At 45.7% G+C, this 23,399-nt stretch overlaps 1 protein-coding gene across 10 annotated transcripts in view; it reads left to right on the plus strand.

Moving 5' to 3' along the window:
• The window catches only part of camta1a (calmodulin binding transcription activator 1a), a 284,590-nt gene that overhangs the window by 229,162 nt on the left and 32,029 nt on the right, over window positions 1-23,399 (plus strand). For 8 of the 10 annotated variants that reach the window (XM_056383864.1, XM_056383860.1, XM_056383861.1 and 5 more), the window contains 2 exons: window positions 17,893-18,046; window positions 22,783-22,923. In XM_056383864.1, the coding sequence (XP_056239839.1) occupies window positions 17,893-18,046; window positions 22,783-22,923 (295 nt within the window). The remainder of the gene's footprint in view (window positions 1-17,892; window positions 18,047-22,782; window positions 22,924-23,399) is intronic. The other 2 variants (XM_056383865.1, XM_056383869.1) reach the window with 1 other exon arrangement.

Consider the following 23,399-nt stretch of genomic DNA (forward strand, 5'->3'; position numbering starts at 1 on the left):
GCCATGTCCCCGTGGCTCCCCTCATCTCCTTCACTTCTCCTCCTCCTTGCATGCAGTCACACAGACACAGTGCATCTGACATTAACCCTCTCCAGCCTCTCTACTCCTGAACATTGAAACATGTTTCCCTCCCTGCTATCACTTTTCTTCTACACCTCTGCTATCCTCTGTTTCCTCTCAGAGAGAGAATGTGTTAGGTTTGGGTTGGTCTCTGCCCAAAACAGTGACACTGGGGTATCTGACCTCTAAACAAATTGAAAGTTACTCCGGTGCTTAATTAATGGCCCCTGCTGGAGCGCTCTTTCCCCATACAATGAAAGAGAGAGAAGTCAAGCTAAACCCCTGAGACGCACAGAGCCTCCTCTCCTTCTGGCAGACTGATCTGTTCCTCAGTGCCTGCGACCTTTTCTCTAGGCCCGTCGCCTAGCCCACCAGCACGGCCAATTATCACAAATCCCCCGCCGCATTTGTCTTGCCATTTTCACTCTGCGGCCAAAGAGCCGTGCGTGGCCATAGACTCATGCAGCCTCCTAACCAGTCTGAGCCCAAATGGAGAAACAGAGGCCCACAACAGGTATGTGGTGCTTAAATAATTCAGTTATCCTGAAAGGTTAAGGCTCTGCCAGTACGACAAATTGACATTCATCTTGCTCCAGAGTCGTGCACCCCACTTTCAGAAAGAGCAGCCATCGACATGTTTACATTTTTGAGACTCCCAAGATTGTTATTGACACCAATATTTTACATGTTATTCTGCTATCCCTGCTATCTTTCCTCTGGTCAGCTTACAAGAGCAGAGAGAACCGGCTCACTAACCAGAGCAGGAAACAAATGTCTGAGTCCTTCGCTGGTAATGTGAGTGTTGTTGTGTGATTTAAGTGGCTCTGAGTGTGTAAGCTTGTTGAAGAGTGTTGCGACAAACCATGATCCTGATTTGATTTTACCCTCTGTGTTGTGCTTGATGAGCTTTTTCTTCAGCAGTCTTTTGCTGCGTCTCCCATATTAGATAATAAGAGAATCCCTGTGCACAGTGTCACCAGCCAGACTTATTTGTGTTTACTTGCCTGTGTGTCTTAGAAAGCAGAGGATATCAATGGCTCAAGACTATGTGCTGTGCTGTGCTGTGCCAATCTCTATGTTTCCAGTCATGTCGAGGCACGGTTCTGCCTGTGTCACTATGCAGGCTCAGGCGTGATGGCAGAAGACTGCACGCATCTCCCAGCTTCCCAGAGAACACTGGTCACAGCTAATGACCAGAACTGTCCGATTTGTCCTGCCCTGATTACTCCTCTGAGCCCCAATTAGCCGTGGATGAGGGCTGACATCCCGACACGATCACTTGGACGTGTCATAGAGGGAAAGATGAGACAGGGAAGGAAAGGATAGAGGTAAGGGGGGAAGACAGGGAGAGTGTGTGTTCTCCACAGAGGAGAGGAGCAAAGGGGAGTGGGGTATGAAAGCCCTAGTGATATAAGGCCAGAGTCATTCACTCTGCATTCATTTAGATATCGATCTCCATTCCCCTTTAACCATCTACCACTCATCAACATACAACACAACAGCTCTGATTGCAATTTCTATAATTGGCAATTTTCATTGTGAAAATCTGTCTATCTGAGGGTTAGCTGCATCTGGTCTGAGACGGGCTGATTTCTCTGTGGGTTAGGGATGAAGAGACTAAGGACTGTTGGTGGAAAAGATATAAGATAAAGATAAAGTATTGGGCCAGTGTGGTCGAAAACAGTTTAGTAATTGAAGTGAATAGTGAGGTTCTGGGAGCCTCAAAGGTATTTCATTATGGATAAAAACAATGCCATTTGTTTCCTTAATTGTCAATAACGCTCTCTGTTATGAACATTGTTTTCGTCTGTATCTTCCCTTATGTCCTCTTTTTCTTTTCCTTTCACTCCTGCCTACTGTTCTGGTCTCACCCCCCACCCCACATCCAACTGTTCTGTCTTTATTTTTCTCTGCCAATGTGTCTCCCCAGGATTGCTGAGCTTTCTCCCCTCTGCAAGTTTTGAGAGAAAATCTTTCTCCTTTTTTGGGGGGGCTTGCTCTCATTCTCTCTCAGTAGGGGGCAGTGGAAAAGTAACTACAAGGGCACATAAAGCCTTCAGAGTCAAACCAGACTTCTTTTAGTCTTTTTTGATCTGGATTGATGTCATATTGAACACACACTCACACACACACACACACACACACACACACACCCCTCTGTAGGATGGCTCTGCTCCTATCTCTGCTCTGTCTGTGCCCCCCACCACCACCACCCCTCAAAACTCACCCACGCAAACCTGACAAGACACAGAGATTGAGTGGAGGAGGGCAGAGGCGGAGGAGAGAGAAAGCAAAATGTGGACGGGTAGGAGAGGAGGAATGGCAGGAGTCGAGGAAACAAGAGGTGGGTGGGGTGGAGGTGCTTTAAGAATGGAGGATTAGAGTTAGAAGATTAGAGGTAGAAGATGATATCATTTGGTAGAGATGAGCGGGAGCAAACGAGCAGTGCAAATCACCCGACATTAACGAGCTGCCTCGTAAATTACTGGAGCCGAGTGTATGCTTGAAGCTGGATCTGGATGGGGCTACGTAGTGCAAGGGAGGCATAACGCTTGTCTTCATGTTATTTACTGCCCTGTCCCAAATTATATAGTTTGTCTCCCTTTGCCCCAGAGCCCAAAATTGGCCTCCTGTGGCAGCATCTGAGGACGTTTCCTTATAAATAGTTGTAAGTTTTATTTATTAATTCCCCCATGTGGCATCTCAACCCTCATACAGTCTGCAAATGATAGACTCCCCTCCTCTCTTACCCAAACAGGGGAGCTACCAAAAAAAAAAAAAAAAATTGACCTCCCAGTGACCCTTTCAGATAACTCTAGATTTGACAGGCTGTTCCTCATCTCCCTGTAGCGTTTACAGTGTTTACCTCCAATACAGAAACTGCAGGAATAGTGAGTCATTAAATTATATTAAAATGTTCATTTTCAATTAAATGTGATTTAGCTTTTTTTTTTTTTTTTTGGTGTACTAAAATTCCTTAAACCATTTAGACAAATTCAGCAGGGATTGCAGCAGTTCAGCTGAAATGAACCTGCGTATAAACCTGAATGTTTCAGACTGTTCTCCAGGGGAGGCAGCCCAGGAGAGAGGGGCAGACAGACAGAGTCAGGGATATGGATGGTAGAAAGTTGGACTCTCGCTTCTTGTGCTCTCAGGGCGTTGGGGAGCGGGTGGGGGTGGGGGGGGGGTGAGGTAGAAGGGGAAATATACATTTCTATTTTAGCCAGGAGCCCAGCAGCAAGAGAATGACTTTCATTGGCGGGATTCTAAATATTACATGACTTCCTGATGGCAGTGTGCTGTCTGAGGTGCTGTCTGGGCTGGTATTAACCTGTCCAGATAAATCAGCCGTTTACTCAACTCTGTTGCTCTATCCAAAGCACCATTTCCTCCCTTCTTACCTCATTTTCCCTCTGTTTCCCTTTTTTCTGCCCCCCCCCCCCCCCCCCCCCCCCCCCCCCGACCACCTCCCCCTCCTTAGCTTCACCTGTTTTCTATGCACCATTTCTGCCTTTGGACCGTTTTCTATGGTGCAATCCACTTTGTGTGTGTACAGTGCGAATATGTGGATTTACTCTGTGGTCCTCTGCCAAGGCCCCTAACGTCATATGCAGGCTGGCAGGTGACAAATAGTTTTTTAATTGCTTGCACCAGGAAAATCATTAGTCTCTTCCCTTTCCTTGGTGGGACCAGGCAGGACGTGTGCGCAATAATAATAGCCTCAGTCCCGTTTCCCGCTTCCCGCCTGCTATTTTTAGAGCGGGTATTTTTAGGGCCCTCCTCTGTGTATGTGTGTGTGCATATGTATATGTTTGTGTGTGAATGTGCATGTGCTTGTGTAAAGGTGGACTAAATGGTCCAGTGGTGCTTTTCCTCGCTTGTGAAGGAGGGGAAAGTGTGTTTGTCAACCCTGTTCCTGCCTCATGAGAGTTTTTCTCATTGCTGTTGCTATTCCCGAGCCCCTGGGAGTGTGCAGTTTGTCTCAGTGTGTGTGTGTGTGTGTGTGTGTGTGTGTGTGTGTGTGTGTGTGTGTGTGTGTATGTGTGCGTTTGTGTGTGTGTGTGTGTATGTACCTCTGTGTCTGGCAGGCTCTGGCTTAGGCCATTGTGCTGTAGTGCATTACTGTAGCAATCCACCGACACAGCGGCCAGCCAGATGAAGCCGTCCAGTTTATGGAGCAACCTGCAAACTCCAGCTGCTTTTGGTTGGGATTGTGCTTAGAGGTGAGATATAGTATTGATTTTCTCTCCTTGGTGCCCTTGCCATCCCTGCGTAGATATGCACCAGCGCGCAGCATCCATTCACTGAGAAAGGGGGGCAGGGAGGGGGGCAGCAGAGGATAATGTTTATGTGACGATACTGACCCCATTCGTTCACATGGAAAAGGCGTGGAATGTGAGGTGGCTAGACAGCAGAGGGGAATTGAGTTTGCGAGGCTCAGATTGCAAGATGAACCCTGAATTTGATTTCTGTGCTGTACAATCATTTGTTTTTATATATCTGGGTGTCTAAGTGTGTTTGTGTGACTGCGTTCTTGTATGGGCCTATTACATGTGTAGGATTGTGTGGATTTACAAGTCTGCAATGGTGAATGTCTGCATTCACATGCGTGTGTGTGTGTGTGTGTGTGTGTGTGTGTGTGTTAGCAATTTGAATCAGTTTAGTTGATGTTTGTCTTGTTTTTTTCGTTTTTTTCTTTTCTTTCTTTTCTTTCGTTTTTCTTTTTTTTGCCCTTGGTTTGAATCCCAGTGGGGAGCCATGTTCAGTACAGTTCCAAAGCTGTTCAGATCCAGCTCTCCCTCACACTCTCCTTCTCTCTAACAACATGGCTAAATCAAATACATGGTCAGTCATTATTTGCAACATTTTTGTGGAACCCCCCAGCCGCACTGCAGCAGTTCAAGCGATGTGAGACCCTCATTAAGCTAAATATTTCATACATAAATGATATAACTTAAAAGTCTTATTAAGTATTGTGTAAAAATATTAGTGTGACCTTTCTGTGAATTTTAAGTCTGGTGCTTATAAAATGTTTAAGCAATGAAAACTGAATTGAACCCTCTAGACTGTCAGTGTTAACGATACCTTTAGGTGCATAGTACATCAAACATCACAGTACCACACAGGACCTTGTCCTTGTCTGCCACATACATTTACACACACACACACACACACACACACACACACACACACACACACACATACACACACAGCTGTACTAACCATTAAACCATTAAAGTTTCCATTTTCCCTGCCCAACACCCCCTCAACTAACACAGGATTTTTTTTCACATCTCACTAAATGTATGATGTGTAATGACCAGGCCCAGAGCTGACTGAAGACATACATGTGTGTCCTGTAGGTTCCAATACTAAATGCCAAAAAGTATAGTGTAATGGTCCCTAACTTCTAACTGTCAACAACTGACGGTTACCAATGTGGAAATTTAGGACCTTTGACCCCTACAAAGACTGGAAAATTATTTCTCAGTGTTTCAAATTTATTATGAAAATACTAAAAATGTCTTTTTCATATCCCACTGTATTGCTTAGTTTTAAAGCCCGGCATTAACAAATTAATATTTTGCAGCTTCTACCAATAATTAATCAAAGTGAATCGTAGTCGAGCCCATGAAGAGATTATAAAATCTATCTCGTATCACAATTTATGAGGTTGGCTAGCTAAACAGCTGAAAGCCACTATATGTGTGTGTGCGTGTGTCTGTGTGTGTGTGTGTGTGTGTGTGTGTGTGTGTGTGTGTGTGTGTGTGTGTGTGTGTATGTGCGTGCGTGTGTGTGCGTGCGTGTGTGTCTGTGTATTTATAATCAGGCTGTGTTATCCAAGCCAAGCAGTCCTACCCTGGCAGTGCTGAGACTGGGGAGACCCCATCTCTTTCCATCTCTCCAGCTTTGTTTGACTAAGTAGTGCCATGGTGTTGGTGTTGGAGAGGGCTGGAGTGGCAACAGCAGCAGCAGAGCAGCGTATGCGTGGGTTGCCTGAGCCAGTGGGGCTTGGCACAGAGAGGCAGCATATGTTCATGGCCAGCTTCCTTCCTCCTCTCCCATCTTTCTCCCTCTCTCATCTCTTCTCTCTCTCTCTCTCTCTCTCTCTCTCTCCAGCTCACTCCTGATAACCCTCATCTTTTCTTCCCCCACATTTTATTTCCAGTTCTTTTGGATTGGAGCGTCTTTGTATCACCTGTGGGAGACAGCACAGTGCAGAGATCAAAGGGGCGTTGGGGATCCTGGCGCCCCCCAAGGACAGCCAACCATGTCTCACTACTGTCACATCCCCACGTCTACTAACAGAAACACACACACGCACACTCCTCTTTGTCATTTTGTCATCTGGCATACGATCAGAGAATATTCTGTGCAGCAGGTAATATGCTGTGGCTGTGAGGGGGGCTCTCTGCTTCATTTTTGATGCCATTCCAAGGGTTGGTCATCAGCACCTTGGCCTGTCTCTGCCCTACATAAACACTGGCTGTTATCCAAGCATGTCAGAATCAACCATTTCTGAATACTATTAACTAAATGGTAGATGTGGACCTACATCCTGCTGCCATGCAAAGGGTTAACTGTGTCCCAGATAGCCCCAACCAGCTGTTTCAGCCTTTCACACCTTCTCTCCTGCTGCCTGCTCTCCTCCCTGCCTCCTGGACCAGTAAATGAACACTCATTTGCAAGTTAGATAAATCCTTTGAATGTATTATTGATGCAAACAAATTAGCCTGTAGGCCCCAGACAATACCTAATGGAGCCTTGGCTTATGGGTGAGGTAGTTTCCAGCGAGGGCACTGTCGGTGTTCCAGGATTGATGTCTGCTCTTCTGCCCCGTAATTATTTCTCCTACAAATTATTCAGCTGTTCTGATGCAGTTTGGGGTTTAAAGCAGTGCTACTTATTGCTGCCTATATGATTCCAGGCCTCTGCCCAGCCACATTCATTAGTTTATTAAAGAAAAAAGAAAGACATGGGCAATTAGATAACTGGGATAAAGCCACCGAAATGAGGGGATGTGTTATTATTCAAGTTTATGCATGCTGCTCATAATTCACTGGGGTTTATGTTGCTGTTGCTTTTTCAAGGATATTCTCTTATCTTGTTGTACACAGACACATGCACACATTTTAACAGCCTTGTATAAGCCTGTTCACATATTTACAGAGACTCAAACTGAGTCCCTTTCACAAATATGCATAGAGACACTGGCAGAATGTGTGTGTGTGGCCGACACATGCAAAGGTGTGGACACATGTGGAGACACACAAACGCATACATAGACACACGCGCAGGACAAGGAAGTGTGTGTAATCTATGCTAGCTAGCAATAGCATGGCAGAAGCAGAGGTTGTAAAACCATGAGAAGAAAAAGTGAGAGAGGAGATGAGAGAAAGACAGGGCTACCATACTGTCCTCAGTGATTAGCACCCAGTATTGATCAGAAGAGGGAGGGGAAGTCAGGCTGAGAGGGGGAGGGAGGGAACAGGCCCCAGGGCTCGGGCCCCAACTCTCTGGTGGCCTCTGCTCTGTTCTCCTCCTGCAAGTTGGCTGTGGCTGTCAGGAGATACATCAAAGGGTCTTATCCTTCCATCCATCCAATATGCACACACGCAAATACACATATTAATGCATACACACGCATTCCTCTGGCCCTTTGAAAAATGTTCTATTTGATTACATCATTTTCCCTTTTGTTCCACTGTTAGACATTGCAAATCAAAGCTGATATGTTATCGCACATGTGTTAAAGAGAGCCAGAGCTTTCTGTTCTCCCATGAATTCCCATATTGATGGTTTGCACAGTGCTACTGGCTCGTAGCCATGTCCATGTGTCACTTTCTTTAACATGTTTTCACCTGAAAACTTCAGATGCAGTGCCTTCCCTTGTCTCCTGACACTGACCTATCCAGCTAATTCTCAAAGGAAAACATGTACATTTTTAATCTTTGCCAGCAAATAGCCTGAATGTAGCTGCTGTTTTTTTTTCTTTTTCTTTTTCTTTTTTTTTTGATGGCATCACTCGGCGTGCCCAGCCTCTCAGACACATCACTGAACACAGATAGTGTCAGTAGTCAAGAGCTGCAAGTCTCAAGCCATGGCAGCAATCAGGCAAAAGGACCGAACACAGACACACACACACACACACACACACACACACACACACACACACACACACACACACACAAGGAGCATCATTCAGCTGGTCATGATGTTGTGTCCATACTCTCTCCCCCCTATTCAATGTGCGTAGAGGAAGTACTCATTACTCCGCGTTCTCTCAGGCCCAGACCTTTGTTAATGCACCCCCCCCCCCCCCCCCCCCCCCCCCCTTCTGCTCCCTCTGCCTCCTTTTCAGCTGACTCTGGGCTTTGGCAATCTTATTTGCCTTTCGATCCAGATCAATCTCCATCTTATCTACAGCTCCTGAATCATAAACATTTCATAGGTTTCAGCCTTGACACTGACAGACATGGGGTGGTGAGGGTTTGGTGTAACGTGCCTGTGGAGGCTAGTTGAAACTAAACTTCACAGGGTCCAAAGAAAGACAGCGTTGCGAATATCGCGCCTGTCGAACTCCGCCGCACACACTACAAACCCCATCATGCACAGCTGTCGCACTGTCTCAGCACGAGACGCACATAGACACACACACACACAGTGGTGCATGTTTTTTTTTTGTGTGTGCGTGCGTCTGTGTTCATGTGCAGTCACATGCGCACATATTTGAAGGATGTGTCTGGTTTTGTCTGTGTGTATGCCGGCGTGTGATGTATTATTCATAAGAAGAAGCATTCATCTCAGTGAGACACCTTCAACAATTTGGGAGACGCGGTGTGCTTAACGGCTTAATGTAGTTGCTGCAATTTGGCTCACCTCTGGCTGATTAACACCGGCACTCCCGTCCTCACTGTGCATTGCCTCACGAAGGATTAGGTGTTATAAGAAACATTGCTTCCAAGGGAGTTGATGAATATTTCCCCCAAATTTACCTGACATGTTCCGATTTGAACATCTTTCAAAATACCGCCTCTTATTCAATTTCTGTCTCACTATTTAGTCACTATCAGAGGGAGCTCAAAAGAGGTGAACACTTAACACTTTTCAGGGCAAAGCAAGAATGACCTTGGATGACTGTGTATAAAAACTGCTCCACCGTCTCTGTGTGTCTAAATGGACGATACACACTTTCCTTTTTCTCATTTTCCGTCTCTACTTCTCTCTCTTTGTCCCCACCTCCATTTTTGCAAAACAGCAGGTCAAACTTTTACTTTGTGTATGTGCGAGTGCTGCCAACAGTAGTGCAGTCAGTAAAGTGCCACCTCAGCACCTGTGCTTTAATGATTAATACCATATTGATGGTCTCAATTAATTTCCTATTACACCACCAGAAGGCTGCGGTCGCTCTGTCTCTGTCACGGCCCCGCACTTGTTTTGGGAAGCCTCTTTGTGGCAGCTGCTGGATGGAGATAGTATGCTTCTCACTACCTCACGCACACAATTTTACAGAGAGAAGTACCAAACATGCACACACAACACCCACACACACACACACACACACACACACACACACACACTAGTATCTTATGGAAAACACACACTCACACTATTACACGCCGTTTTGCTCCTCACATTTCACACACTTGCACACAGATAAACAAATAAAATGTAACTTTCTGTCGAATCGTTTTTTAAAGGGGACTTGCTGTGTTTTGGTTATAATGTTCAGCAATGATCAAAAAACTCTTCAGAGCCCCAGAGATTCAGCTATGCCTCTTTGTACTGTGGTCTGCAGTGATTTTACAAACCACTACTCTCACCTGATTGTGTGACTTTGGTACAGCACAACCCCCTTTGATTTGCATTTGAACCCGTTGTGATATGCAGCACTGCGTTTTAGGCCATTTTTCCAAAGCCTATGCTTTGCTTCTTGCATAATCCCCTGCCCTGCAGCGCTGCTACATATTTGTAACAGTGTGTAAGATACTGATTTATTCCCATGATGATCTCTCTCTGAGCTGTGATTTGACAACACATTCCCATGACCTTAACTGTCTGCAGACCTGCTCAATTCGCAGTCAACACTGCCCCTGCAGCGAGGCTGGGGAAATGCTTTTGTTTGTCGATCAGATTGGCAGACTTCTGATGGCGCCTTTTCTCTTTCTCTCTTCATTACCTTTTCATATCCCATTCACGACTTCTTATCTCTGACCACTCCGTACTTCACCCCATAAACCCCTCTATCTCTCTCTAATATGCACTGTTTATCTGAACCTCATTCTTTCATTCTGTCTCACACACAACCGCACACTCACACACTGTCTTTATTTTTCATTTTTCATGTGGACCCAATACACACCACTGGTTGCTAGGAAACCATTTGAGCATTTTTTCCCAGGGGCAGACGTTTGATTACCCATTTGTATGGTGTGTATGCGTGTGTGTGTGTGTGTGTGTGTGTGTGTGTGTGTTGTGTGTGTGTGTGTGTGTGTGTGTGTGTGTGTGTGTGTGTGTGTGTGTGCATGAGTGTGTGTTTATGAGTGTGTGTAGAGGGCTAGTGTGTGTGCGTCTCCAGAGAGAGGTCTTGCCAAGCTGAGCTCTGGGGCTGCTCCAGTATCCAGCCCAGTAATAATAATGAGCCCCTCACCATGTTTGACTGAGCATACAGCCTCAGCAGTCCTGTGGCCATTGCTGTCGTCATTGTGTGTAAGTCTCTTGATGTGTGTCTGGTGAGGGACATATCTACATATATGTGCATTTGTGCTCTTAGAGATCGTGCTTGACTGGGTCCGTTTTCTGTTACAACATCAACAGTTGCTGTTGTTGCCGATGCTGACAACCAGTGTTATCTATTATTGTTCAGTGGGCCGTTGCAGAGGCAGATAGTGGCCAGGTTGGACTGTCTTGCTGCTGGACACACATCAGTCCTCCCTGTGACTCCCTGTTTAGAAATGCACCAGCACATCTCTCTCCCCTGGCTGCTCCTATGAAGTCCTGATTCGCTCACAGACATGGGCAGAGGCACATAAATAGCCCGCCTTGTCGACTGGCACGGGGAGAAAGACGACGCACACAAACAAATCAGACTCAACACTGATATGAAAGGGATCGAGAGCAGAAGAGAGGGAGCAGAGAGACAGAGTGAGAGAGAGATGGCATTAGCTGTGTTTTCCTCCTCCAAATGAATTGCACTATGTCCTAAGAGAAAGAGATGAAAATGAGAGAGCAAGCAAGTGGAAAAGACTCAGAGAAAGCCAGAGGTTGAGAGGTATTGTGAGGCGGAAACAAAAGAAAAGAACCATGAAGAGAGAGCACACGGTTAAATCCTCCGTGCATCTGAGAGGGCTCAGTAACTTCCTTTCCCTTCCTTTATTCCAGTGTGACTCAGTGTCACCTGGATGGCCACTGAATATTAGGATCAGTGCCATGGGTTCAGCCAAGGCCATTATGGCAGCCGGATGGGCTCCTGATGGCCCTTTCTCTGCTTGCCCCTGGGCAGCGTGGCCTCTCACTTGGGACCACCACAACTAATGGAGAGGGTAGTGTGCTCTGTAAGGGCTTTAGGAAGAATAAGTGGGCTGTAAACTGTGAGTTGAGTTGTGGCAGCTAAAGGGGCTTCAATGCCTCACTGCCCAGCTTACCGCCTGACTTACTGCCTGCCTGCTTGGCATCCAGAATGCTCCTCCATATTCAGGCTCTGAATACTGGCCTTTTGCACTTTTATTGTAATGCATGCAGACGCTTGGCACAGCAACAAACACACTCCACCTTTTACTGTGGTGCACTGCACAAATAAAATATTTCAAAGCAGGGAGGAGCCACACACAAAAATAGAGAAGCACTCTCTTGCATACTCACTCACAAACATGTAGAAATGTGGAATGCACTCACATATCTGCACAATTACACACACAAGTGCACAGACATGTGCGCACACATACGCACACACACAAGTGCACAGACATGTACGCACACACACGCGCACGCACACACGCACACACACACACACACACTTGCATTCCCCCACCCAGAGTGAAGCAGTTCTGCCCCTCTAAGCTGAGTTATTTAAAGCCCCGCTCTCAACTCCATCGGAGTGATTATGTGCTACTGAATTAAACATCACAGGCCTCAGCCTCTGGCTTCCTCTGAAACACGCTCAAACATGCTGGCCTCTTCCTGTTCCTCAAAAGTTCCAAGTTCTGCCTTTCATATCTCCCAGCCAGTACACTAGGTAGTGGAGGTAAAGAGGTGCAGTAGGAATCTTCCCTGAATCAGGATCTCCTGCTATGCCTCCCGTGCCTCTCACAGACTTTGGACAGAGGCAGTTGAGGCACTTCACATTAAGGAACCTGCTGTAAACTGACTCTTACCCCTGGATTGGTACCCACCCCAGGAATTGTTTTAGCTTGGCACTCAGGCAGTTTTGCAGTTGGTTGAGAGCCACGTGCAGCAGAGGGTGAACTGTAGCAGTTAAGTTGAGCGTTGACTCCAGACACCCCAATTAGGATGTCTGTATTCTAAACTGGGAACATTTAAACAAAGAGTTTGTCATAGAAGACCTGGAGAGAGAGTGGGGGGAAGCGGGTTCAGATAGGGGATTACTCTGCTACCTAGACGGGAGCTTCAGGCTGTTTGCTGCCTTTTTGGGAAGGTTTGACGTAGAGTTTTGTTTACCTCGTGTGTGTGTGTGTTCGTGTACTGTGTGTGTGTGTGTGTGTGTGTGTGTGTGTGTGTGTGTGTGTGTGTGTGTGTGTGTGTGTGTTTGTCTGTGCCTCTGTGTGTCTGCACGAGGCAAGGCACCAGCCAGCCACCCCCACAGTCTAAAACACACCCGTTGGCAGTGAGCGATAAAGGTTCCAAACAAAAGGAAGAAGTCTTGTGCCTTGTGGAGGTGAACTTACAGCACCACAGAGGCAGCTGACCTTGAAATGAGCAGTGGTGTTTGGGGACAGGCGGGGGAGGGCGGTGTTTAAGAGTGCAACCTCAGTGCCAGAGGCCAGGAGGCTGCCTAATGACTGGCACCCCATGCCATCCATCACCATGCCACTGCCAGGGCAACTGCCCCCGCATAGCCGAGAGAGCGGGGCCTCGTACCCATTCAGCGGACCACAGCACACGACACCAAACACACATTTACACACACACATACAGATGTTCTGTATCCACATGAAACTGCACAGACGTCTGAAGAGATGCACACCACAAATTCTAATATGCATCACACGCACAAATAGCATGAATATGCAGTTACAATAGCAGATGCACTCAGACTGAGACTCACAGCTCATTGCACTCATTCTGCATGCATACTGATGTACGTACGCCAACCAACATACAGAAATCTGCCTCTAGACACTCATTCACACTCTATTTATAATTTAATGTAGGCAGACACAAATATACAAAGGCACAGATAGATCCACAAACACAAATATACCAACACATGCACCTCCCCTCTGTATTTATGCCTTGATGCTGAATGTTTGTGACAAAACAATTGACTGCTCCTGCTTTCATGATATTTTGTATTGAAATGGATATCCCTGTAGCGTGCTAGTTCAATTCTCCCATGAAGAGCTGTCTCATTCCTTTCCTCCTTTGCTTATTTTCCACTATTCTTTCCTCAGAGTAAAAGTGGAAAAGGAGGGAGCTTTTCCCATACCTGAGCCCCTGTCTGCTCTGCTCCTTCCTTCACTATGACAGACTTTGAAGCCCCCATTCCTCGGTGGGGGTTATTTTATCAGAGAGAAACAAGGTTTCCCCGTGCACTCCTCGCCTCATCCACGTTCCATGAAGCATCCCCTCTCAATTAAGATCCTTTCATGTTAATGGTGTTCTTATCGCTCTTGTGCACGGGTTGTGAAAGCGAGGCCTACTATGTTAGAGTATAACCATGGAGCAGAGCTGGCTGCCTGACAATATAAGAGCTGTTACTCTCATTCTTCTTACTGTCTCTGCCTCTCTGTCTTTCCACATATCTCTATCTGAAAACTCTCTCTCTAGCCTCTTTTAAACAGGGATCCCACTAAATTGCCATGAAGAAGACCCCTCGTTATGCTTGTGTACAAACAGTCGGCATATTGTTGCCCCAGTGTGTGATTTTAGATGTTGGCGTTCAGGAATCAGAAACGTGACGTCGGCGTCTGTGCCACCATAACGGCTCTCCCTTTTACACAGACGTCAACCTCCGCTGTCGACTTAATGTGCCCCCCCCCTACACACACACACACACACACACACACACACACACACACACAACCCATTCCAGGTTCATACCTTTTATACAGAACGGCGAGGCGGCCATTCCTGCTTTGGACCGGCTGTATAAAAGGGGCTTTTGTCATAGAAGCAGCTACATGGAGGTGTTGCAAGAGAATGGCAGAGGTCACCGAGATTTAACAAGACAGCAGACACATTACTTGACCACTCATACCACAGATTCCACCAATATATGTGCTTTGTACTCGAGTCTCAGTTAGTTATATCTCAGCTGCAGCTGAACATACACATCCACTGCCTCACATTCTGCACAGAATAGAAGGTCATTGTATCTGTCTCCACCGACATCTAAATCCTTGTGTGTCTTCAGCTCCATTAGCGACTCTCTCTCTTTCTCTCCATCCTTGTCTTTTGGAGTAGAACAGGGTGTATGACTTCAGGACGAGGTAGGCAGTCACTGAGAGATCGTAGGAGCACTGGCTGCCTCTAAGTGCGTGGGTGCCAGAGAAACCTGTTGCCTGGCTACAACAGCACCTTTATCCTCCGGTTGCGATGGCGATGTCTTGGATATCGCATATGCATGTGTGTGCAAATGTGTGTGTGAGTTTTGGCACGCCAACTTTTTCATGCGTGTCTCTTGCACTATGTATTAGACTGCGATCGTCTGTGTGTGTGTGTGTGTGTGTGTGTGTGTGTGTGTGTGTGTGTGTGTGTGTGTGTGTGTGTGTGTGTGTGTGTGCATGACTGTGCGTTCTTTTTTATAGTCTTTGTGTACGGATGTATTTGTGCATGTGTGCTTGTGAGAGAGTGGTGAAAGGAGGGGCAGGAAGGAGCTCCACCACCCACTCAGCAGGCCTTCCGCCCCCATGGCTGACTCCCCAAGACTCTGCTAGTAATTAGCTCAACATCTATCCATCTGTTCTACGGAGGCGCAGTAAACATTAACACAACACAGCAACATCAAAACGCTGGCTGGAGACATGCTACATTTTACACATAAGCGATACGTTCACGCCTTACATGTGAAATTGTTGACACACATGCTTACAGATATTGCTAACATGCTGACACATATGTATTTGTAGGCTCAAGCTCGCATACACATATATTATCATACAAACGCATGTACACAGATGCAAACAGCTTCTCATCCTCATCTACACGCTCAACACAGGCTCCTGCAGCCGTATCCCAGTCTTCCCCCCCTCCACTGTGGAAGTGAGGCCTGGAAAGCTGCCCTGAGACCCGCGTGGGGAACGATTGAAAAAACAACCAAAAGACTACATTACACAATTAATCAATAAGTTAATGAGACCTCATTTTCTCCGGAAAATAGTATCCAGGCAAAAAGTTCCCCCTCAGCCTTTTTCACCTGCTCCTGGAGAACCAACTCCTGATATTACACTGTGGAAAAAGAAAGCAGCCAGCAGGAAATTAAATTAAATTACCATCCTGATAGATTTATGTGACGCTTTACATTTTCATTGTGTTGTTTCCCTCTCAAAGTGGAGGTGGGCTCGAGTTGGGAGAGAACTGTGAAACATGCTGTAAAGTGAGACGAGGAAGAAGCGAAGCAGGAACTGGAGAGAGAGAGGAGAGCGAAAGTTCCAGGCACCTCTGGGTCCCTCCTTGGTTTACAACAGATAGCAGATTCCTAATAGTAAAGCACAGAGACAAAGATTAGGTGTGTTTGGATGGGCTGCCACATGCTCTCTTCCCTTGGTGTTTAGTCCATATGTGTGTGCATGTTTGTGTAGCTACAGTATGTGTGAAAAGGGAGGAAACAGCTGGGCGTGTGGGTGTTGGAGGGAGGAGACTGTTTGTAACCACGTGTGTGATTTTGTTCAGATACCCCTTGTGCGTCTTTTGAGTATGTGTTATATACAGTATGTGTCTGTTATAGAATGCTAATGTGTTTCTCCATGCTCAGTCTGTTTGTGTGTGTGTGTGTGTGTGTGTGTGTGTGTGTGTGTGTTCATGCTCGAGCTGTGTGTCTGTGCATGTTCCCGCTTGCACCCGTACATCCGCATACATTCATGTGCGCTCGTAATTGAATGAAGCCTTCTACATTCGCCGCTCTCGTTCCTAGTAAAGATTGAGGGGCATCTCTTAGCTATTGACACAGCTGGTGGTGCCATCTGGGTGCATCGCACACCGCCCCGTGCCATCTCCATCCAAACAGTGCAGCAGTCGTCACCTAGTGTCCATACCAATGACAGGGGACAAGGAGAAGAGTGAGATAACGCAGTGCAATGTCCAGCTCCAGCGTGTCCTGCTGAGACTGCTTTTACATACGCCTTGTTCCTGCTCCTCTACTGGAGCTGTGACTGGCCAGACACGTCATAGATGCTGGTGGTTGTTGGGATGCTTTTTGGTTTTTTTTCAGAGAAGTAATTGTTTATGTGGATGTGTTTGCCCCCAACCACACCCCTGCCTGATGAAAGGGGAGAAGGGGGGGGCTGTTGGTGTTCTCCCAGATTAATGGTACACACTGAGAGGGAGCACAGACCTACAGTAGCAGCGCTGTGATTTATTTGCCACTTAGTACTGATGAAGCTTCAAACTGCAGTCACGCACACATGTTGTCACGGCATTTTTCTCTATCAAGGTCTTTGTTGGTTTGTCGATTCTTGCGTCTTGTTTAGCTGCAAGTCCGTGCACGTGCGTGAGTGTGGTTTTGCGTGCACGCTCGTACTTTATTCATACATCTGTTTACAATCTTTCTTCCATATACTGTATACCTATATTTGGCTGCCTCCAGGTCTGTTGTAATCAGTGCAGCTTTTACTTGTATCCTATGTGTCACTATGGGGATGTTGTACTGTGCTAGGTTTGTGTGGGATCGGATGTTTATGATAAATTGGAAGCGATAAGGACTGAAACAGGAACATTCCTTGTGTGATTTTTTGCCATGCCCCGTAATCAAAGCTTTTCATGATTACAGAAGCGAATTGATGTTATTCATGCCGACACCAACATTCCTTTAAACGCTACCTATTATCCATAAGCTGTCAATTTAGGGAATTTGCAGAGGTAACCCAGTAACAATTTGCAGGCAGCAAATTGTTGAGATTTGACTTGGTAAATACAGGCAGAGTTAATTGAGGGCATCAGCTCACCATGTGGGAGGACTTGACAAAATGCCATAAGTGTGTTACATGAGCACACATTGTAATTATCACACATATGCACATACAAATACACACACACTAGTATACGCATCCAAGCACACACGCACGCACACACATTTGGAGATACAGATAGTCACGTAATGAGTGAGATTATTGCAGATTTCTGATCCTAGATTTGTTCTGCTCCCTGGTTGTGTTTTGAGTTGTGCATTTCCTCCTCTGTTCCTGGGCTCTGTTGTCTGTGTGAGGGGTTACCACGCACTGCTTATACTCCAGCAACATTTTACTTCTCTCCAACCAGCTGGCATGTTCCACATAAAAGCCCTCACAGCTGAGCCACACTATCTAAGTGTCACCACCACTCAACTATTTTATATTCAAGAAACTGCGCTCCCTATCTAACCGAGTCTACCTAGTGTGACATCTCGTCTAACACCCACCCACCCACCCACCCTTCCTCTCTGTTTTCCCCCCACAGAACCCTGATATTGTGCTCGTCCACTATTTGAATGTTCCAGCCATTGAGGACTGTGGGAAACCATGTGGTCCGATCCTGTGCTCCATCAATACAGACAAGAAGGAGTGGGCCAAGTGGACCAAGGAGGAGCTGATCGGCCAGCTCAAGCCCATGTGTGAGTATTTCAAAAATCCCATTCAGAAGTATCCATTCATCAGTTGTTATCATCCCAGTTCCAACGTTTATTCATAGCCTTAGATATAAACAGTTGCTGTCTCCTTTTTAGAGGCTTTGATAGTTTTTACAAGTCTGATGCATAAAAAGACTAAACATAGTGGCTGTTGTTTTCGTCTGAGGATTTAATGTCCAGTCCTATTTGCTGATAGTTAGTACACTAAGTGCCCTCAGCACCTCAGTCGAATAGCATCTTCGCCCAGTGTTTCCACACTGTTATATGACTCTGTGCTCCTCCTGGAGCCATCTGCGAATTACGGGTCAAAGTTCAGCTCTTCCCCTAGACCTCTGGCACCATTCTGGTCAGGCTGAGAGTGCACCTCCTCTCTGGCCCGTGAAGGAAGTCAAGGCAGAGAAGGGCGGCAGGCTGGTTATTGATTCATGTTAGTGCGTGGGAGCAAGAATGTTTGACTCACCAGAAATCCCCCATCCACCCTCTCTCTGGCTCTCCTTGTCTCTCTCCCCCCTCAATGGATTGATCCCTGTTGTTATCAGCTTTACTAATGCTCTGTGAGATGCACTATGTGTTTTTTTATGAGTCTCTAGACCTGCCCAAAGGATGAGGCAATGTTTTGGAAAAAGTCAGGGTTTGTCTGATGATGATAATAGCCAAACGGGGCTTGTGGGGCATTGAAAATCTTTCAGAGAGCTGTTAAGATACCTTTATAACCAGACTGTGATTCGGGTGTGTCTGGCAGGGGCCAGCAGGGCTGTGACTGATATTCCGATGGCCAATTATTGGTGATGTGGCCAGGTAAAGAGGAACGTGTCAGCAGCTTTACAAGCACACACGCATGCTGGCTGCATACTGACAAGGCAGTCCAGACCATCATCACTGAGATCTTGGCCATTTTGTTATCCTCCTCACTGCTGTGCTCGCTATCAGTTTTAGGAAATATTTTAACATAAAGTCTTACCTCAGGACAGCAGATGAGCAACAACGGCCTACTGTATTCATTACGTCTGTGGCTTAATGTAAAAACCAAGCACAATTTGCAGTAATGCGTGAAGTCATTAACTTTGGGAGTTGTTGGGACAAAGAGGGAGAGAGTGTGAGATGCCTTCTAGCTGCCAGGCTACATGAGGGGGCTACATAAAGAGCAAAAAAAAAAATCCCTCTCGTGCTTTCTGTCTTTGCTTTCTATCTTTCTTCTCCTCTCTATCCCTGTCTCTTTTTCTTGGAACAGCCAGCATGTCAACACAAGCTCAGTGATGGAACAACATTGCCATCTAGTGGTCCTGTGAGATAACGACCCCCCCCATCCCAATGTAGGGAGCACATACTTGTGATAAAGTCATGCTGTATTATCCATGCATTATTTAATGTTAAATTATACATTAGCTCTCACCATACAACATGCATGTATTAGCAGATATGTTTTTGCACTGCACAGGAATATTATATGTGAGCAGTGCTATGGTTCATTTTCTGTAAATAGCAGAACTTCCATGATTCCTCAGAGGAAAATAGCAGAACAGATTTTCCTTTTCCCTTTATCTAGAATCAGACTTCATAGTTTGACTCTGACTTGAGTGCAGAGTGCAAGATTGCATCAGTGCACAGTTTGACACAGGGTCATATATGGTACGTGTGTGGCTGTACGTTAGTGCACTGTTGTTATATAATGATGATGGATCCTATTTCACGAGCTGATTTTTGTCAGCTAAGGAACCTCGGATTCATGTCAAATAGTTATTTTTCCACAACAATGTCAACTTTTGCGGTATAATTGCCCTATTCCATCTTGCTCTTCCCTTTTGTTATTCTCTTCACGATATTTCAGCACACAAGCCATTTGACACCTCTAATGATACAAAAAAAACAACAAAGGAAAAATGTGGATTTCATGGATCAGTTGAGCTTATTCTGTCTCCCCACGACAAAAACACATGCGTGCACTCGTGCTCTCAGTCACAAAAACTTTCACATGCACGGATGCTCACACGAAGCAGTTCAAATATAAGCCCTGTGAAACATGGCCTTGTCTGACCTTGTCCTCCTTACCACCCTACAGTGTTTGATGAGAAAGAGAAGAAGCAAAGGGGTGAGAAGGGGGGTAAGAGAGTGGCATCACTACTCAGTCACGCTACAGTTCCATAGACAAGGCAGCCAGCTTGATTCACTCTTTTGGTCTAATGCTATAAACACGCAGCACTCTCCCCAGCTATGCCCCCAGCCTGCTGACAGATAGTGCATGAGCGGCTTTAACAAACACTCAGACAGACAGAAGGCCTGTCTCCAGGCCAGACAGACAGAGCCACAGAAGAAAAGACCAAGGCAAGACAGACAGGGCTGGCCATCATGTAAACTGTTGTATTCCACTGTCCCATATAGTGCCCAGCGGTGCAGAGGCAACCAGATGGGATATGCGTGTGTCCCACAGATCAACTGTATTTGTCATTAGGGCTATGTGATGCTGCTCATGACAGGATGCAGTCATCAGGATGATGATGTGACTGGGTTGCTGTTTGGTGCCTCTGCTGCTGCTGCCATTGGGATTAAGCCTAGTGGCACTGCTCCTGTCATGTCTGCTTTGGAACATAACCCTCAATGAGAAAAGCAGACAGGCAGACACGGTGGTAACTGTACGTCAACAACCCAGAGTCTCCGGGGGTGATGTCCATCTGGATGAAGAGGGCTGTGGCAATTCTGGCATGAGGGATCAGGGTGGAGGGGAGACAAGATTGTTTGGACAAATAGGGATGGCTCTACATGGTGGATGTAAGCTGTCACATTAGGCTCTCACTCTTGCACTCAAACAAATATATAGCCTAATATTTCAGATTTATATATACAGTTTTAACATAAACAAACTAATAAATTTAATATGATGCATATTTGTCAGTCAAACATAAATGAAGCGTGTAAGAATGAGATTTATGTAATAGTAATAATAAATCCAATGTGTTTAAAATGCTTAGGTTTATGCAATATAAATCTGGTATCTCTCTCTCTCTCTCTATATATATATATATATATATATATATATATATATATATATATATATATATATATGCAATTAAAATACATAATCTTAAATATAAGGCAAATATCTTTTGAGTGTGCTTGGTCACCCTCCCTGAGTCAGATCAGTAGAACGGATGCTCTTCTGTCCCGCAGCTTCCCTACTGGTTCAGTCACGGAAGGAGATTCATAACGGCAGTTTTCGTGTTCCAATGGCCTTATCATCTTCGTGTTAATAATACTAGCATCATCTCATTTGTACTGTTTGCATTACACACTGTCAGGAGGTGAATGGAGACTCAAGCCGCACTCTCTGATGAGGTCTCCAGACAGACACAATCATTTGTGCGGTAATTATAATGACATTAGATGAAACTTTCCTGTCACATTTGGTGTCCAATCTTTTTTTTTTTTCACTGAAGATTAATGGGTGAATAAATCTGACTTCATAATTTATCAAAATGAATTCTGTTTATGTTTCTATAACCTCCCACAGTGAGTTGTCTGTGGAGCATATGATCTGAGCTTGATCACAGCAGCTCTGCTGACATCTGCTGGTGACCAGCCTGTAATCTGCCAAAGCATCTTAAAGCTTTCAAGTCAGATCCTTATCACAGTCATCCAATCATGTTCCCTGGCTTTTTTCACTTTGCTTTAACTAGCGCTCTCTTTAATCTGCATTACCCTCACCCTCTTACGCTGTTTCCATTTCCTTTTATCTCATATGCAAACAGACATGCAAGAAAGAAATTCTTACTGTTTTTCATACATGCTGTAAAAGCTCACTCACATATCTCTCTCTCTCTCTCTCTCTCTCTTGAATATTTAACTAAAGGAGGTACTGAAGTGTAGGGAACTTGAATTAAAGCTGGCTTGATTTTGTTTGATAGTCTAAATATGCTTCACTTCTGAAATATTACCTTTTTTCCCGGTTGAGAGCCTGAGCACTGCAGCACTCAGTGGTGTCTCCTACCACCTTACAGCCACTAAAACCACTATCTGTCTCATCAGAAGGGGTGGCGGGTTGGCAAGTGGAGCGAAGAAAAGTATTAGGAGGTGCTAGCGAGGTGTGACTCAGGCAGGGAGTGGAGCTTTACAGGAGAGAGCCTCTCTTTTTCCTTTGGTGCAGCAGCGGATCCGGCAGCAGCTAGGTGACGTTCCTCCCCAGAGGCTTTCCCTGTCAGAACAGAGTCATAGGTCGGGGGTAAGGGTGGAGGGTGGAAGGATTGAGCTCGTTGTCACCTTCATCAGCACTCACAGAGGGGAGGCCATGGAGTAGCAACAGACACTGACACATGGGAGGTAAAGAGGCACAATAGAGAATCAGCAGTGCACTACAGAAGGTTTGACTTTCCAGAGAGGTGAGACTACTGTTCAATTCTGGACTAAGAAAACAGGACACATACTGGAGTTTAGAGTTATTCAGAGGGCGGAGAACGTGGTAATGAAGAATAGTCAGAGCATGTATAAAACCAAAGGTAATGCCACTCAAATTCTACTCAGCAGGTTGTTTGTTTCCATTCAGGTCAAACCAGGAAAATGAATTTTTCTATTGTACCATTTTACCTTGGCCATTTTAGAGAGGTGTCCAGCGAGCAGCACGAGGCAAACTGGCAGGTAGACAGAGAGGACAGTGGGTGGGGCGGGGGGTTGGCGTGGCTGGTGGTCTGTTGGGCTGGCTGACATCTCTGTCTCCTCCTCTCTCCCGGCAGTTCATGGCATCAAGTGGACTTGCAGCAATGGGAACAGCAGCTCTGGCTTCTCAGTGGAGCAGCTAGTGCAACAGATTCTGGACAGCCACCAAACTAAGCCACCTCCCCGGACTCACAACTGCCTCTGCACGGGCACCCTGGGTAAGGGCTAGCGGGTGGGATGGAGTTTGTTCTCAAGAGAGAATTTGAAAATTCAGTGAGATAAGCAAAAAGGCTCAATAAAGATACTGTTTGTTATATGGTAGATCAGACAAGGTGATAGAGGTCTTTTAATGGTAGGTGATTCACACTGAAATTGAGTTTCAGGGTTATTGCCTTTTTTGTTATTTCTTGTTTAGTGATAACCATATCAGGGCCATATCTGAAATAGCCCAGCTGTTCTCGAATGTCATGCTAGTCAATCAGTTATTTTAATCTGTGTAATTTCACCAGGCTGTAACTCAGGAAAACAATGTAGAGCAGTGGTTCACTGATTTATGAAAAGAAATGACTCTGGATAACCCAGTTTGCATTTTCATTTCTAAAGAGTTAAAGTAACAAGCCATGCAAAACTTCTCATACGCTTCACTCATTGTATACTAAAAAAGAAAGGCTAGTTTTATTTAAGTCTTCTCTCA

The sequence above is a fragment of the Seriola aureovittata genome, chromosome 9 (assembly GCF_021018895.1).
Source record: "Seriola aureovittata isolate HTS-2021-v1 ecotype China chromosome 9, ASM2101889v1, whole genome shotgun sequence".
Classification (NCBI taxonomy): domain Eukaryota; kingdom Metazoa; phylum Chordata; class Actinopteri; order Carangiformes; family Carangidae; genus Seriola; species Seriola aureovittata.